This window comes from Sinocyclocheilus rhinocerous, unplaced genomic scaffold (assembly GCF_001515625.1).
Source record: "Sinocyclocheilus rhinocerous isolate Xijiao unplaced genomic scaffold, SAMN03320098_v1.1 scaffold513, whole genome shotgun sequence".
In the NCBI taxonomy this organism is placed as follows: Eukaryota; Metazoa; Chordata; class Actinopteri; order Cypriniformes; family Cyprinidae; genus Sinocyclocheilus; species Sinocyclocheilus rhinocerous.
The window spans coordinates 747,361-763,038 of NW_015656019.1; the positions used below are offsets into that span (position 1 = coordinate 747,361).

The 15,678-nt window shown below is 34.1% G+C and overlaps 1 protein-coding gene across 1 annotated transcript in view; it reads right to left on the bottom strand.

The window, feature by feature from the left end:
- LOC107719224 (cGMP-dependent protein kinase 1-like) overlaps positions 1-15,678 on the bottom strand; it is a 57,604-nt gene that overhangs the window by 2,905 nt on the left and 39,021 nt on the right. The window contains exons 5-11 of the mRNA XM_016526599.1: positions 15,381-15,444; positions 12,032-12,109; positions 11,846-11,940; positions 6,057-6,122; positions 5,358-5,432; positions 1,667-1,763; positions 1,150-1,284 (exon numbers count right to left, since the gene is read on the bottom strand). Of these exons, the coding sequence (XP_016382085.1) occupies positions 1,150-1,284; positions 1,667-1,763; positions 5,358-5,432; positions 6,057-6,122; positions 11,846-11,940; positions 12,032-12,109; positions 15,381-15,444 (610 nt within the window). The remainder of the gene's footprint in view (positions 1-1,149; positions 1,285-1,666; positions 1,764-5,357; positions 5,433-6,056; positions 6,123-11,845; positions 11,941-12,031; positions 12,110-15,380; positions 15,445-15,678) is intronic.

Genomic DNA, 15,678 nt, shown 5'->3' on the forward strand with positions numbered 1-15,678 from the left:
TTTTTAGTTTACAACCTAACATTTATTTTTGTGAAGCTTGAAACATATTCTTTTTTTTTTTTTAATAAATACCAATTGTTTTGATATTTTATTATCTAACGTAATACCATTCATACACTCTTAAAGGGGTCATATGATGCTATTTTAAAGATCATTATTTTGTGTATTTGGTGTAACAGAATATGTTGACATGCTTTAATGTTCAAAAAACACATTATTTTTCAAATACTGTACATTATTGTAGGTCCTCTATGCCCCACCTCTCTCATCTACATTACACTTGACTAAACCCTCTAAGCCTCTGCAGTTGTGGATCACACTTGGTACATTAACGAAGTGAATGATGCCTTGAAATGTAACTTTTTTCAGGAAAATCAATCTTATATTTTTTTTTTCAATAACATTTTTTAAATTATTTTTTAGAATTTTGGGGAGATTTTATGATACTATGCAATATTCATATAATTTTTTTTTTTCCCCTCTTTTTTTCATATTTTCTATTCATTTTCTATGTCTGTCATTTTTTACCATGAAGGTACCAAGTGTGACTTTTTATTTTACTAGCCTTTAACATATCCAAATCATGTACATGATTTTTTTTTGTGTGTGTGTTCAAATAGCTAATGTGACAAAAGTCACCAAGTTTCATCCCATTCCGATGAAGTAAAAAAAACAATTTCCACTCATTTCCTGTTTTGAAAGGTACATTTTTTTTCGGTCAAAAGTGACAGAAGAGGTTCAGAGGGACAGGGTTGTTATCATTGATTAAAATTAAACCATAAAAATGTCATTACTTGTAAAATAAAATATTGAAATTTTTTAAAACTTTTATTTTATTTCAGCTAGTTGCCAAAGCAACATTTCTAATTTTCGTTTAAAGTTGAAGTACTAAAATAACCAAAATAAACTAAAACTACAAACTTCAAAACTAAATAGACATTTATAAAATAATAATAATATAAATGATAAAAACACAACAATATTACTCAAACATTAACATGTAAAATTAAAACAGAAAACATAAAAATAAAATCTAATTCAAAATATAACAAAAATTATAACGGTATATCAATGACACTGAAATAATACTGGATATCAATCACTGAAGGGTAATGTAGTAGTAGGTGCTCGTCACTGGAGGTACCTGACGATAAAATCGGAATGTGCCTCCTGCATGATCAGTTTCTCAGAGCGGATGTGCTCCTGCTGTCTCGTGTCCACAATGTGGCGCTTCTTTAGGATCTTCATCGCAAATGTCTTCATCTCATCGCTCTTGAGCTGCACCTGAGAACAAAACAAGGGGAGATAAAACTATTACTTCAACTTTTTGTGTATCATCTCACACACACACAAAAAAATCATATCCGAATAAATGACTATAATATAACTACTATTGAAATACACAATATGATCCAAAATCCATGATGACATCATAATTTGGAGAAAAATGCACACACTCTAAAAAATGCTGGGTTGTTTTAACCCAACTTTGGGTCAAATATAGACTAACCCAACTGTTGGGTTACATTTTTCAATTACATTTTTAACCCAAAAGTTGGGCTAGTCCATATTTGACCCAAAGTTGGGTTAAAACAACCCAGCATTTTTTAGAGTGCACTTTTACATCAAACGTCATGTTTTCAGTGCAATATTTGTTTTATGTTACCAGTTCAACACGTCCAAATCCTCCAACACCAAGAGTGTCGATGATGTTGAAGTCAGACAGGTTTAGGTTGGAGAAGAATGCGTTCTCTGCCTCGTATCTGCATTTCAAAGAACAGAAAAGAGTGGAGGATGAATGGAAGAAAAAAAACATACAGTTATTCCCTCTGCCTATCTAGTGGGGCAACCTGAATCTTGATAAGCAAATCAAAACTCAAATCTCATGAAATTTTCATCACCCTTTGTCTAGATCACAGCTCTGTACAAGCAAGATATATTCTGAAGCTTCAAAAGGTGCATTCTGGGATGCTTTTTAAACAGTCACTTGTCACATGTTACTTTTCCTTCACTAGCCTGTTATTAATATTAATATTATTAGTATTAGTTTTATTATGTACCAGTCATTATATACTAGTCATCGTCATATACTCATCATATACTCCATAGGTTTTTTTTTTTTTTTCTGTTATGTACTGTACATCCCCAAAAGCGGGCTAAATTGCAGAAAGTTTGGGGGGAAATTGTTATACACAATAATATTATGTAGTAAATTCATACATGGTACCCAAAAATAAATCATGCCTAACTTTAAGAATTCATGTAGATGAATTTAGATCAAGATTTTTAAGATTATGACCCATGTTTCAAAACACAGGTTTCTATAAGGTCAGTTTTATTTTGAATGCAACCAACAGCTTTTTGACTGTAAAGATCAATGCGTTAGCATCAGTTAACTTTAACAAAATACGTTTTTGTTAACCACTAATATTTGCAATCAAAAAGAAGATTCATTAGAGGTCAAAATGACATAAGGATTCTGTAACATTGCAAATAAAATGCTGCTGGATGTCTGTTTGCAGACTGACCTTTGACCTGTGATATAGTTATATTAGCCCATGATGCAGAACTGGCCAATCAAATCCCTTCGCTTGAGCCATGGCCAATGACACGACTGAGCTGCTATTTAGTTTGGCAAAAACTGCTTTGCAGTGTCACACAGAGGTTACGATTTTCCATGCACTCTGCCAAGGGTCCTAAAAACCAGCGCGCGCACAAACAAGCGTGCTTTAGTTATTATTCAATCCCTTTCACATAATCAGTTATTAGGCTGGCGAGGCCAGAGAAGTTCAATGCTGACATGTTCTGCAGGAATAGAGCAATGCACAAACAAGAGTGCAGTTTTGGAAAGAGGCATGGATACAAGCCAAACCTCCTCACTAAGACTATAAACAGAAGAAATTCATTCCTCAGCTGAAAGCTGGAGATGTTTAATGTCTCACACCAGCTTCAGAGCTGGCAGATTCGACAGCAAGAGTCTCAAAGACCCATTAAAAATAAAATAAAAATATGCCAACTACTTTTTTAAATAATACTTCATAATATTAAGTAAAATAATATATTTAAATAAATTTGGATTGCATGATGACTTTTTAATCAAGCTTTCAGCCATTTGAAAACATCACCTGCTTTCAAATGCATGTCGCATGTCTTAAGTCAATCAACCAAAACATAACTGAGATTTAAACTCTCGAGGAGGAAGCAGGCATGGGTTCATGACACTGGTTCTAGCTTCCAGCCTTCTCTGTGCTCATGCATGCTGATAAAAAGGTCTGACAGCTAGCAACGTTTACATGAACTTCACATTTCTGCTGGACAATTTACTGATATTTTATGCCTGAGGAATCATCCAAATCAGTTTTAAAACTGCTTTGATTGAAATATAAACCTGTAAAGCATTCGCTGATTAAGCATGTGTGATGCTCCAGGCTCAGGGCTTCTCCAATTCATCATAGGTGAAATACAGAGTTAATTTGATTGACCACAAGGTGGCAATATGGAGCTTTATGGGTTCTTTATGGACAGCATCTACTGTATTTTGCAATGCCTTGCAGAATGATGCAGAAATGACACCTTAAGGAGAGCTGAACGCACTTGTCTCATTAGAGTGCTCTCTATCTGTCAGCGTGGCAGCTGGAGATTTATTTACAGGTTTGTAGTTTGGATCACGGGGGACGCAGTGCAGGAGGTGACAGCTGTAGATGTGTCTTAATAAGCTTTAATCTATGACAGTCACACAGGCTACAGACACCTCTTCATTATTCATCAGACGCTAATTTACACTGCAGATAAGCAGATACGAGGAAGAAAAGTTTCTATTTCGGTTCGGATATGACACAGAAGGGATTTTTTGAAGTGGGAAATGTGTTTCTGAACTATCCCAGAATCCCTCTTTCTCTCTGTCAGTGCCTGATATTCTCTCTGTGAAATGTGATATGGTTTCACATGTCTCTGAGCGGATTATTTTCTCATCGCCGCACAATGATTGCATCGCTTTCTCATCATGTTTCTTCTGATCATGAACAGTTGCTGGTTCTTTATAACATGTCTTCCGCATGCTAGCACAGCCTTTTCTGCTTTACAGTTCTAGAGTTTCAGCAAACATCCTTGAGCTGCCTTTGACAACTGCATTGTAATAGCTGCCATACCTCTAGACTTTTGTATTTCACTATCGCCAACTTAAAGAGGAAGAAACCTCATATAAAAGAGACCAACCACATTCACTTGTTTTATGCAATATTTGGAGGCAGCTAAATCTGAAATCAGACATACACTAAGCAAAAAGCAAAAAAAAATGGTTAACAATAAAGTAATGCTTTTAAGCAAGGATACATTCGATTGAGCAAAAATGACAGTAAAGATATTTAAAATGTCACAAAAAAATTTCTATTCAAATAAATTAAAAAATGTTTCTATTAAAAAAAAGAGAGTTCTCGTTATAGAGTTCCATTATGTAGACGTAATCGTTACAAGAATCCATTTATACCTGTATGTATTAGGATTTTAAATAGTAAGTTAGTAACTTTGATGGGATTTTTCCCCCCTTCTCTCACTTAATAATGTTGCTGTTGTTATTGTGTGTGGTTGTTGTGTACTACTGCAGCTTTTGAGTGCAAGATCAAATTTCCTGTAAAGGACAATAAAGTATAACTTAATTTAAATGCCGTTCTTTTGAACTTCCTGTTCATCAAAGAATCCTGAAAAAATGTATCACAGTTTCCGCAAAAGCAGCACAACTGTTTTCAACATTGATAATAACAAATGTTTCTTGTGCACCAAATCAGTATATTAGAATGATTTCTGAAGGATCATGTGACCAGATCAAGACTGGAGTAATGACTTTTTTTTTGTGTGTACTTTTTACTGTATTTTCATTCAAATAAATGCAGTCTTGGTAAGCATAAGATACTTCTTTCAAAAACATTAAAATATTTTACCGACCCTGTTTTTTGTCTCAAATGAAACTCAGTTCAAAAACTGAATCTTTCAGAAACTCAAAGCTTTCAACAAACTGGCAAATACGGTATAGTTTAAAAGCAGTCACTGTAACAGCTTGGGATCTTGTAAATATTACTGTTCTATTCTTTTCACATACCAACTAATAAACCTGGTTCACATTTAGAAATGCCAACAGAATAATGTAGCAGTATTTCTGTGCAATAGATTCTACATAAACTGATGTGGATGTGACATCACTAACTAGACTTAACAGACTGCCCACAATACTTTTGATAGTGATGTGGCATATCATGAATAGAGAATTTTTACTTTTGTAACTTTTGAATCCTTGACCATTATTATAAATGGACCTCGGGAAGAAAACATAATATTGAAATGTCTGCAAAGATTTCACCTACTTTGCCTTTGCCTCTGCGTCTTCACTGCCTTTGTTGGATACGTCTTCCAGACCTCCAATCAGATGTTTGTATGAGCTGAAAAGAATGGCACAAACAACATTGTTGGAAAGACTTCATCTTAAACTATAGTGGTCAAAAGTTTGGGCTTGATAAGACAGAACTGCCATTTATCTTCGAGAACGAACTTATTTCTATCCCTCAGTGACTCTTAATTACTATTTCATGTCTCTCCCTTAATTTAGAAAGTCAGTACTAATGTATAGTAAAAGTTTTATATCTACATGACATACGTCTCATTGAAATGTACCATAATCAGCTGTCACACAGATGGCTGATGGTTTGAGTCTCAGTCAGACAGGAAAGAGAGTTTTCCCCGCCGGAGGGCACATATGCGCTTCTCTCTCTCTCTCTGTCTGTCTCACTCTTTCCAGCTTATTGACACACGTGACACTTTAGCTATTTAGGTTGAGCTTGATTTATTGAGTTCTATAAGGGAGCAGATAAGCACTTCAAACCCACAGATTCTGTGTTCCACACACACATACAAATAGAAAGATCAGTGTAAAATCCACAGATGTTCAACGAACTGGAAAACCTGGACTGAATTACTTCTGCTGGAATGTCAATTACACTTGTGATGTTTTAAGCAGTGTATATAACGAAACTCTTTGCCACAGGATATACGTGACATATACTCACTCTCTGTCGATCACAAGGCAGGTGACAGACTCTGCTGCGATGACGTTAGCTGTTCTGATATCCTCCCTGTTCAAAAAACACAAACGCAGTACAGAAAAACATCATGTTATAATGTTCTGATACATTCAAATTATACACTGATATATTACTATTAAGATATTTTTTTTAAATTCAATAATTATACATATTATCAATTAAAATAATTACAAAAATATTATAAAGTAAAATATATTATTTTAACTACTATAACTAAAATAATATATTTTAATTATTTATATATAAATATATAAAACTTTAATTTTATATATAATTACAATTCTAATACTATTAAAATAATTATATATAAATATACATCATTATAGATAAACATACGTATATATTAATATTAGCTATTAAAATGAATTATAAGTATCCTAAATATTAATCATTACAAATTCATAATAATATTAAAATTACACACAAATATTAAGATTAATTATATATAGTAATAAAATAACAGATAATAACACAAAATTATCAAAACTTTAATATATTTGAGCTTATTTAATGCTGTCCTTCAATTTCATGAGGTGCTGTTTGAGATTTTTTTAAACAGTAACAAACTGCACATAGACAATCCAATCAAATCATCCATTTAAAAAAAATATTAAAAATGAAAAAATTATAATTTAAAAAAACAAACACATACATATCTGTCTCTATCTATCTATCTATCTATCTATCTATCTATCTATATATATATATATATATATATATATATATATATACACACATATATATAGAGAGAAATACAAATATATAAAATATATATATATTATATATCACAATAACAAAAGCAGTCAATTGTCAAAAGTTTCAGATGTAATGACAAAAATAAGTATTTAGAATGTATAATGTAACTTACAATCTGCAAAGGAATGGAAAATGTTTAAATACTCTATTAAATTTCATGGAACTTTACGTTATACACACATAAATTTAGAGAGAAATACAAATTTATAAACTATATGCATAATTTATATTAGACTACAAAACCTGTAGATCAAAATGAAAATTTATTTTGACTGAAAATCAAATAAGTCAAATAAGTTACTAAAATGTGAAAATATCAATATTTAGAAGTTTCAACACTGATTAAAGAATTAAGCATGCCTCAGAGTTAGCTGATTGTCCTCTTCTTCACTGTCGCTCCAGTCGCAGTCATCAGAGTCTGAATCCCACTCTGACCTCGTGATGCTTTGCATGTTCACTTACCGTCTGACCTGAGCACAGCTATACGCGCGCATATACTACTACAGTACATTACACTTCTATTTACACTAAAACAATCACTGCGTGACATCTGTCCCATCGTTGGCAGTTATGTCCAGAGGAAGAGCTCTCACACACGACTCTCTGCAAGCGAAAAGGTCTGGACACTAAATGGTAAACGCACACCCAAACACACATGCATGCGCAGCATCTGCTTCTGTGTCCAACTGCAAATACTGCCAGACACCCCACACACACACACACACACACACACGGCCGGATCCATTTCCAGTGAAACACACTTGTACTTGCAGAGGTGAGAATTCTTCACAACATATTGGCACTAAAGCTGTCACAGCACAAATACACAATAACGCTTCTGCAAAGGTCACAGCTGCTCCACAATATTACTGAACACAGAGAGACAGAGGAGAGGAGGAAAATCTGTCATCATTTACTCACCTTCAGTGACGTTCTAAACCCATATGAATTTCATTCTTCGGTGGAACCCAAAAGATATTTTTGCAGAATGCTAAAATTGCTTTTTCCTTAAAACGGCTACACAAAATGACAAAAAGTACCTTTATATTAAAACTTACGGAATGATTTTATGGAGCCATATTGTCCTGAGCACTATTTATGTTCAATGAATGGGAAATATGGGTTTGGACATAATGCTAAACTTGTCTTTTTGTGTTTTATGATATCAGTTGTTTTTAAATTTACTCTTAGTCCTGAGTCAAATGTCCTTTTTAGTCTTTGACATGTTTAGTCAACCAGTGCTGTTTTTTAATCTAGTTTTAGTCAATGAAAACTATTAGTCAGGCTGCATAATGGTTAAACTGATAATCACAATTAGTTTGCTCAATTATAATCATAATTATTGATCATGAATGTTGTCATCTGAGAAATTTTATCTGAATTGTTGTTATCACTTTCACCTATAAGCACATATAAAAAAAAATTAACTTTTATTCACTTATTTTACCTCATCTAGTTTCCTAAATGATCATATAAATTAACACTCTCTACATTGTGAAAACTGGTAAAACTCAAAAGCTTCTCTCAAAAGCTAGTGAAATTCTTAATATTAAACCCAATAATTCCAAATTATATTCATGTTTTTCCATTAAAACAACAACAAAAAAGACCATGTTTGTATTTATTACAGTTCGGTTTTGATGGCAGATTTTTTTTTTTGACTGGCAACCCTAATATGAAAACTTGTGGAAGTCTATATTTTTTTCTCTTTTTATTGAAGAAAATATAGATATTTTGGATATATAGTTTTTATATTTTAAACTCTCAACTTTTTTCAGCACTGTACTGCATCTTGATATAGACACAGTTAGTGTTTAATGATGTTGGTGCCGTCTCATCTTAGTCATGGAAAAAAAGGTTGTCAACAAATATTTTTCATCAGTGTTTTTGTAAAGTAAATTAACACAATTTTATGAAAAGTCATATGGGTTTGGATTGTCATGAGAATATAAATAATGACAGTTTTCATTTTTGGGCGAACTATCCCATTGATTGTATTGTGTGTGGGTCAGTGTGCTGTAAGTGGGACACGTTCACCTGCTTGAGGAAACACAGCAGGAAAAACCTACACCATCAGTGCTGCCAAACGTGTCTGTGAACCAATCAGGTGTCAAATGCTTCAGTACACATACACACACACGCATGAACTTAATCCAGGAATCAACAGATTCTCCTATCAAGTTCTGGACACTGTTAATGATCTCCGTAAAGCGCAAGCCAACCAACAAGGTTTCTGCCGTACACAAGGGCACAGCGTGAACTCTTACAGGACAGCATTTAATTGATCTCTGAGGAATCGGACTGACCGTGTACAATGTTCTGGCCTATATTTCACCTCCGATCACAACCTCGCAGCTCGCATCAGAAAACTGCCGAGCAGGACACCTGATACACAACGGAGCATATCAACACGCTCTCAGGATCACTGTTTCCTAGTAACACAACCAAACGCAGGATTATAATCAGGGTAAACAGTCCCCTTAAACCAGACACCACTACAGAAAAAGAATAGAATAGAAAGGAATAAAGCACAATTGAATAGAGCAAAACAGAATAGAGCATGATAAACATGAATAGAATAAAGTGGAAAAGAAAAGGGATAGTTCGCCCAAAAATGAAAATGAATTCATTATTTATTTACCCTGTTGTTGTTTTAATGACATATGACCTTCTTTCTTTTTTAGACCACAAAAAAGAGAAAAAATAAAACGTCCAGTTCGCGCTCATCCATATAATGGCAGTGAATAGTCATTAACCAGCTTCAAACCTTAAAGAAAAAGATGCAAAAGTATCACATAAAGAATGATCGCATGTGACTTGTGCTGTATTTTCCAAATGTTCTGAGGGCATGTGATAGGATTTGGTAAATTCAAAATAAAAATGAATATATTATTTAGCGAACATCCTGGCTGTTGGCCTGCTGTGCACGACTGTTCATGAGACCGTATCAGCGCAGCAGTTCACTCTGGCTTGCCCAGGAAAAGCACACAAGCACACCATTTCGAGAAATCAAATCTACCAAAACACTACACTTAACACAATGCCTAGAAAAGGTTGACAAAAGTATACTAGTATACATGTACTTTCTTGTTTCAGGTGAATATCTCTGGACCGAAACTTTTCGTTGTGTTCAAAGCGAGTTCTTGCATTCATATCTGTCGACTCTCATTCTGACCGTTATCTAACCAGAGATATTGACCGCAAAAATGAAAGTATGTGCATCATTTTCTAGGAGCCCTGTTTCATGTCGTATTGTATTAATCTAGATTTCTCAAAATGGAGTGTTTGTGTGCAGACCAACAACCAAAGAAAGGATTTTCTCTAAGTTTCGATCAGTTTTTTTTTTTTTTAACCAAACCTTATCGAATGCCCTCAGAACATTTGCAAATTATGGCACAAGTCACTAGAAGGTTATACAGTAACGGCACCAGGGTGAGTAAATAATGACTGAAATTTCATATATGGGTGAACCATTCCTTTAAGCATGTTAAAGAAGAATAGAATAGAATAGAATTCACATATACATTCACAGAGTACCTCCTATTCTCCTGTTCTTTCCTCAAGAACTTTTGTCTCTTAAGCCTTGAACTGGAGCTCTGATCAAAGTCATTTTAGCATGTTCCTGTTTTGTTGATTCTAATGCATGTGTAACTGGTCATAGTCATAGAGTTTTTGATGCTCTGAAAACAATAAAGCCAACAGCCAGTTTATGATTTCAAGATTTTTACAATTCCAAGACCGTTTTTGTCAGCAGCCACAAGATGGCACCACATCCTTTAAAAACTAAGGTGAATCTCACAAAACATATGGTCACATTTCACCACATGTATATATACTGTATATATATATATATATATATATATATAATCGATTAAAAAAAAAAACGAATTAATCGCACATTTTTGTCTGAAATTAATCACAATTAATCCCACCTAACATTAAAGTTGTTAAATATATATTTTATATTGCAATAATTTCACATTCAATCTACAAATTAATGTAGAAACAACATAAAGACAGTATATTTTTAATATTTGTTTAATGGCATCTTTTTTATGACTGAAGGCAAGTATCACTGATATCAATACTACTGATGTCTCTATGAAAATGTTTTTTTTCCCCCTAATATTTAACCATTGACTATAGCCATTCAACATTACAGTATGATTGAGAGCTATCAATTTTAACATTTATTAGACTTTTAAAAATAACAACTCCAGCTGCTCCAGGACAGTTTTGAAAACCATTTCAGAAACATGTTTTTAAATATGACTCATATAACAAATACTTGCATGCAGTTTTAATTGCCTTTTTGGTAACTTAATGACTTAACTGACAACATAACTACGACACTGCAAGCTCGTAGTTTTTTTTGCGCTTTGATAGGAAATGATACAGGCTACAGCGCGCGCCGCCGCATTTGTGCGTGCAATTGAAGAGCACGTGCTACGAGGTATACCGGTAGGCTGACAGGACAGGAAAAATCGCTTTTACTGACATATGGCCTGACAACATCTCATCTGACCGCGGTTCACTGTTGTTCTACTGAAGCTACATAGTCACCTGTACCTTTTCCGCACTCTATTGACTCGCGGAAGTTGGAGTGCGCGTCTGAAAGTCTCCCGTTTGATGTGGTCGTAAAATGTTCTGGTTGGAGACTTTATGCATTTAAATAAATGCAATTCTTGTCAAGAAAAAAGAGACAGAAGCAGCAGTTGTGTGGTGTGGCCAACCCTATCTCTGCCCCTGCGTTAATTGCATTAAATATTTTTATAGTTCAATGGAAAAAAATTTATCACCTGCGTTAACACATTAATTTTGACAGCATTAATATATATGTGTGTGTGTGTTTCTCTTGATTTGGGGCCAAAAATATTTTTGGTTTTGTGAGATTCCGCTAATGAGAAACCCACCTGGATGTGCCTCCAAATATCCTGTCTGGAGTTTAAATTTGGTATTAAATCTGACTTTAACAGTAGTGTAGAGGACAATCTCACCCTTGTAGGGCTTTTTCCCCAAAGGAGTCTCCTTTCCCCATAGAACGCAAGTAGACGGGCTCCTGACCCGGACAGTCCTCTCGAGTCATCGTCACCTGGACAGGGATGAGAACAAAAGAAAGAAATATTAGCATGGGATCATCTTCACAGCATCACTGCTTGCACTTTCCACTGAAATAGACTTACCTTTCCTTTACTGATAATGAAGAACGTGTCTCCTCTTGCCCCCTGGCGAATGATGTAGTCGCCATCCTCATAGTGGGTCTATAAGAGAGAGAAAATTGGTTAGAGGACGTGAGGATTATATGGAAAAAGAGGATGGAGAAAAATACAGGTGGCACTTTCTACAAAGAGGGTATGAATAGAGGATGTGCAGACGCAAGATCCAGCAGATTTCTAAACGGAAAGAGGCAGCACAACATCTCTGACCTTCAGTCTGCTAAGACCTTGACCTCCAGACACAACAGTCTGAAATCAGATATGACCAGCAGATAGCAAACTGAAGCCCACAAAGACTCTGATACAAGCAAACTCTGTTCTAACATCACCTAGAATCTGACCACCAACAAAACACCCACATACACACCTGCAGTCACAGGAGAGAGAATTTTGATTTATTATCCAGAAAATGATCATAAATGTAAAAATTATCAAAACTACCAAAGTACCAAAACTAATTAACAAATACTTGTACATTATGGCATTGCGAAATCTATTGCAAATAATAAAAAAGTTTGAACAAAATGTACTTAATTTATGTGTGTTAAAATTAAGTACTTTTTTGTTCAATTTTTTTTTTTACTTGCGACAGATTTCACAATGCTAAAAACTCTTAATTGTCCTTAGGCTTATTTGTTCATGTTTATTGTATTTTGATTGATTTTAATTACATTTACATTTAGTCATTTAGCAGACGCTTTTATCCAAAGCGACTAATAAAATCAATCAAAGTAAATGTTACATAACAAAAACCCTATATACTGATTACTATATATGATGTCATTTTGTAGATGTGTTTTTCAGAACAAGCAGACTTTACTGCATTAATGCAGTTTTGGATATCCATAACTTAAATTACAGTAGATATATTGTAATGGTCCCAAAAGTTGTAACAAAATTAAGAATGAATTAAAAATGTATTAATTTCAAAACATAACAATGTTTGAGAAGAAAGTCCAAATACTTTTCGTCTTTAACATAACAACTTTAACATAACTTATTTTATCATTTAACACAGTTTATATGAGCAATTAATGGAGGAGTAGCATCAAATATAAGTGACCACAAAGATGATGACGGCAGGAAAGATTCCATCCATGTGTCTAGACTTTCATTCCCCAGAACCTCCGGCATAATTAACATATGCAAAATTAACATTTAAGTTCAAAAAGCTTCAGCAAATTTCAGTCTCATTGAAGGTCAATTATTAGCTGAAGAGACTCCCTCCACTCTCTACAAATTCATAGCATTTTTTTAAACAAATCACATCACAAAAAAAAAAAAGAGAACTGGAATGAGAGTTTGACCTGAATTTGAATAAATCATCATCACTGAGAGATGATGATTGATAGGTGAGTCATTTTAATGACACAGAGCTCACAGTGCCATTAAATACTCTCATTATTTGATCTTACTTCGTCACATCTGCTCTTCTGTTATTGTTTTGTTAGTGAACGTTATAAATGAGAGTTCATGTCTGAACCAATGGGTTAAGGTTTTCCTGGTTAGCATGAACCAGCTAACCCCTGCTGGTAGATGCCATAAATTCAGCTTTCTGTTGCCAAAAAACATCATTAGCCATTGAAGCCCATTTAAAAGTAACTGTTTTGACAGAAATAAAAAATATTAGCAAGCAACAGTGTTGTCATTGTTAACTAAAAGCTATTAAAAATATGTTGGTACTCAAAATAAAGCTAAAATAAATCAAATATAAATATTAGATGAAAACTTAAAAGTTAAAAATAATAAATTTTGCTTTGGTAAATAACTGAAAGAAATTTAATTTGAAGTAGAAAAAGGACTAAAACTAATTGAAATATAAATTAATTCAAGTTAAATAAAAAAAATATATTAAAAAACAAAAACTAATACAAATTAAAAAATTTAAATGAACAAAATAAAAAAAATACAAAATCAAACAATTCAAAATATTAATCAATACTATAATAGTATATAAATAATACTAAAATTGGCAAGCAACATAAAAACAGTGAATATGTCATTATATTATAGTAGATATAATATACCAGAGACCAACATTATAAAGTGTATGTCAGAAACTGAGCTGTATCCACTCAATCTACTCTGCTGTCAATGTTTCATGGTTGCTGTCTAAACAGTACAAATCTGATAGTGCCTGTATTAGACATATTAAACATAAATGTAATTACTGTAATAATACAAGCCAAACCCATTTCTGTGTTGTTGTGTTATTGTTATGAGGCTGTGAATCATGTTTTATTACAAAGGCCGGACCACAGCCACTGCAAGATTATTAACAAATCCACACAGAATGGAAAACAACAACCTTTCACCCCTAAACACAGGGAGCTGTGAGTCTCCATCACTCACTCCCCAGTGATAAATGTCGTATTCTAACGAGGTGAAGAGCGGTGATGTGGACCTTTATGTCTGCGAATGATAGACTGACTGATGACTAAGATATTCACAATGTCTACAGCTCATCTTCTCATGCTATTCTTGGATGAAATCATTGATTTTTCTCCTTTGATGCTTTGCGCAAAGTGGACCTCATATGTCGACTGAGAACCGGTTATTCTCCATCTTATACAGAGAAAGAGTATAAACAACTTATGATTCATTCCACTACAACTTACTGAACCACGTGCATTCACTATAAGATAAGAAAGTCTAAAAATGCTCCCTAAATTACTAATGGTATGAACGAGGAGCTTTTATAACTTGAGTTGTGAGTCTTTCTTGCTGATAAACAGTCCCTGATGGAATCTGCTGATTCACTTTTATTCACTTTTAAATATGAGGCTGCAAATAATCAGTGGATAAAATCCTTTTTTTCCACTGTACCACAGCAGTACAGCCCCAATCTCTTTTTGTGTTCCCGTCATTTTACTGACGACTGCTTCTCTAATCTCAGGGAGTTCAACAAAATGCTTGCTCTTAAAAGATGGCTCAGTACCCTGTTTATTTGGACCAGCTGGCTCCACTGAATCACAACCTGTATGATAAATAATAAAAGGGTTATATTTTCTATCAAAATACGGAACTATGGGCGAATCGTTTTCGACACACGGTTGACCAATCACAACAGACGGGCCATGTGACCAATCAGAGCAGAGTAGGCTCATGGAAAGGAGGGGTTTAGAGAGACTGAATCTTAGAACTTCTTTTTTTGGTTTCTTTACATTGAGCTTATCTAAATAAAATTACAAGCAAATAAACCACAGCTAGAGTGGTGCTTGTAAAGTTTGAATGTTGAGCGATCGGTGCACAGAGATGTAATTGCTTAGATTTAATTACAGTTGTGTTTGCTTAAGGATCAGGAACATTTCCGTACCTCCTCAAGGACATCAGCCAGCTTGCTCAGTATTTCTTCTGGAAGACCCCGGAACGTCAGGACACTGTCAATCAGAGACACCTTAGTTCATTACGTCATTGGAAATCTTTTGTTAAAATGAAACAATCACATCTGTAAATGTGTGATGAATTGGATCCTTATCCAAAGCTGAAGAGTCTTTTGGTGTTTGTTAATGTCATGCAAGTTTCATTTTATTTCCCACACTTCATGTAATTCCGTACTTATTTTCACTTTACATCGGGTGAATTTTTAGGCTGACCATATGGTTGAAACAGCT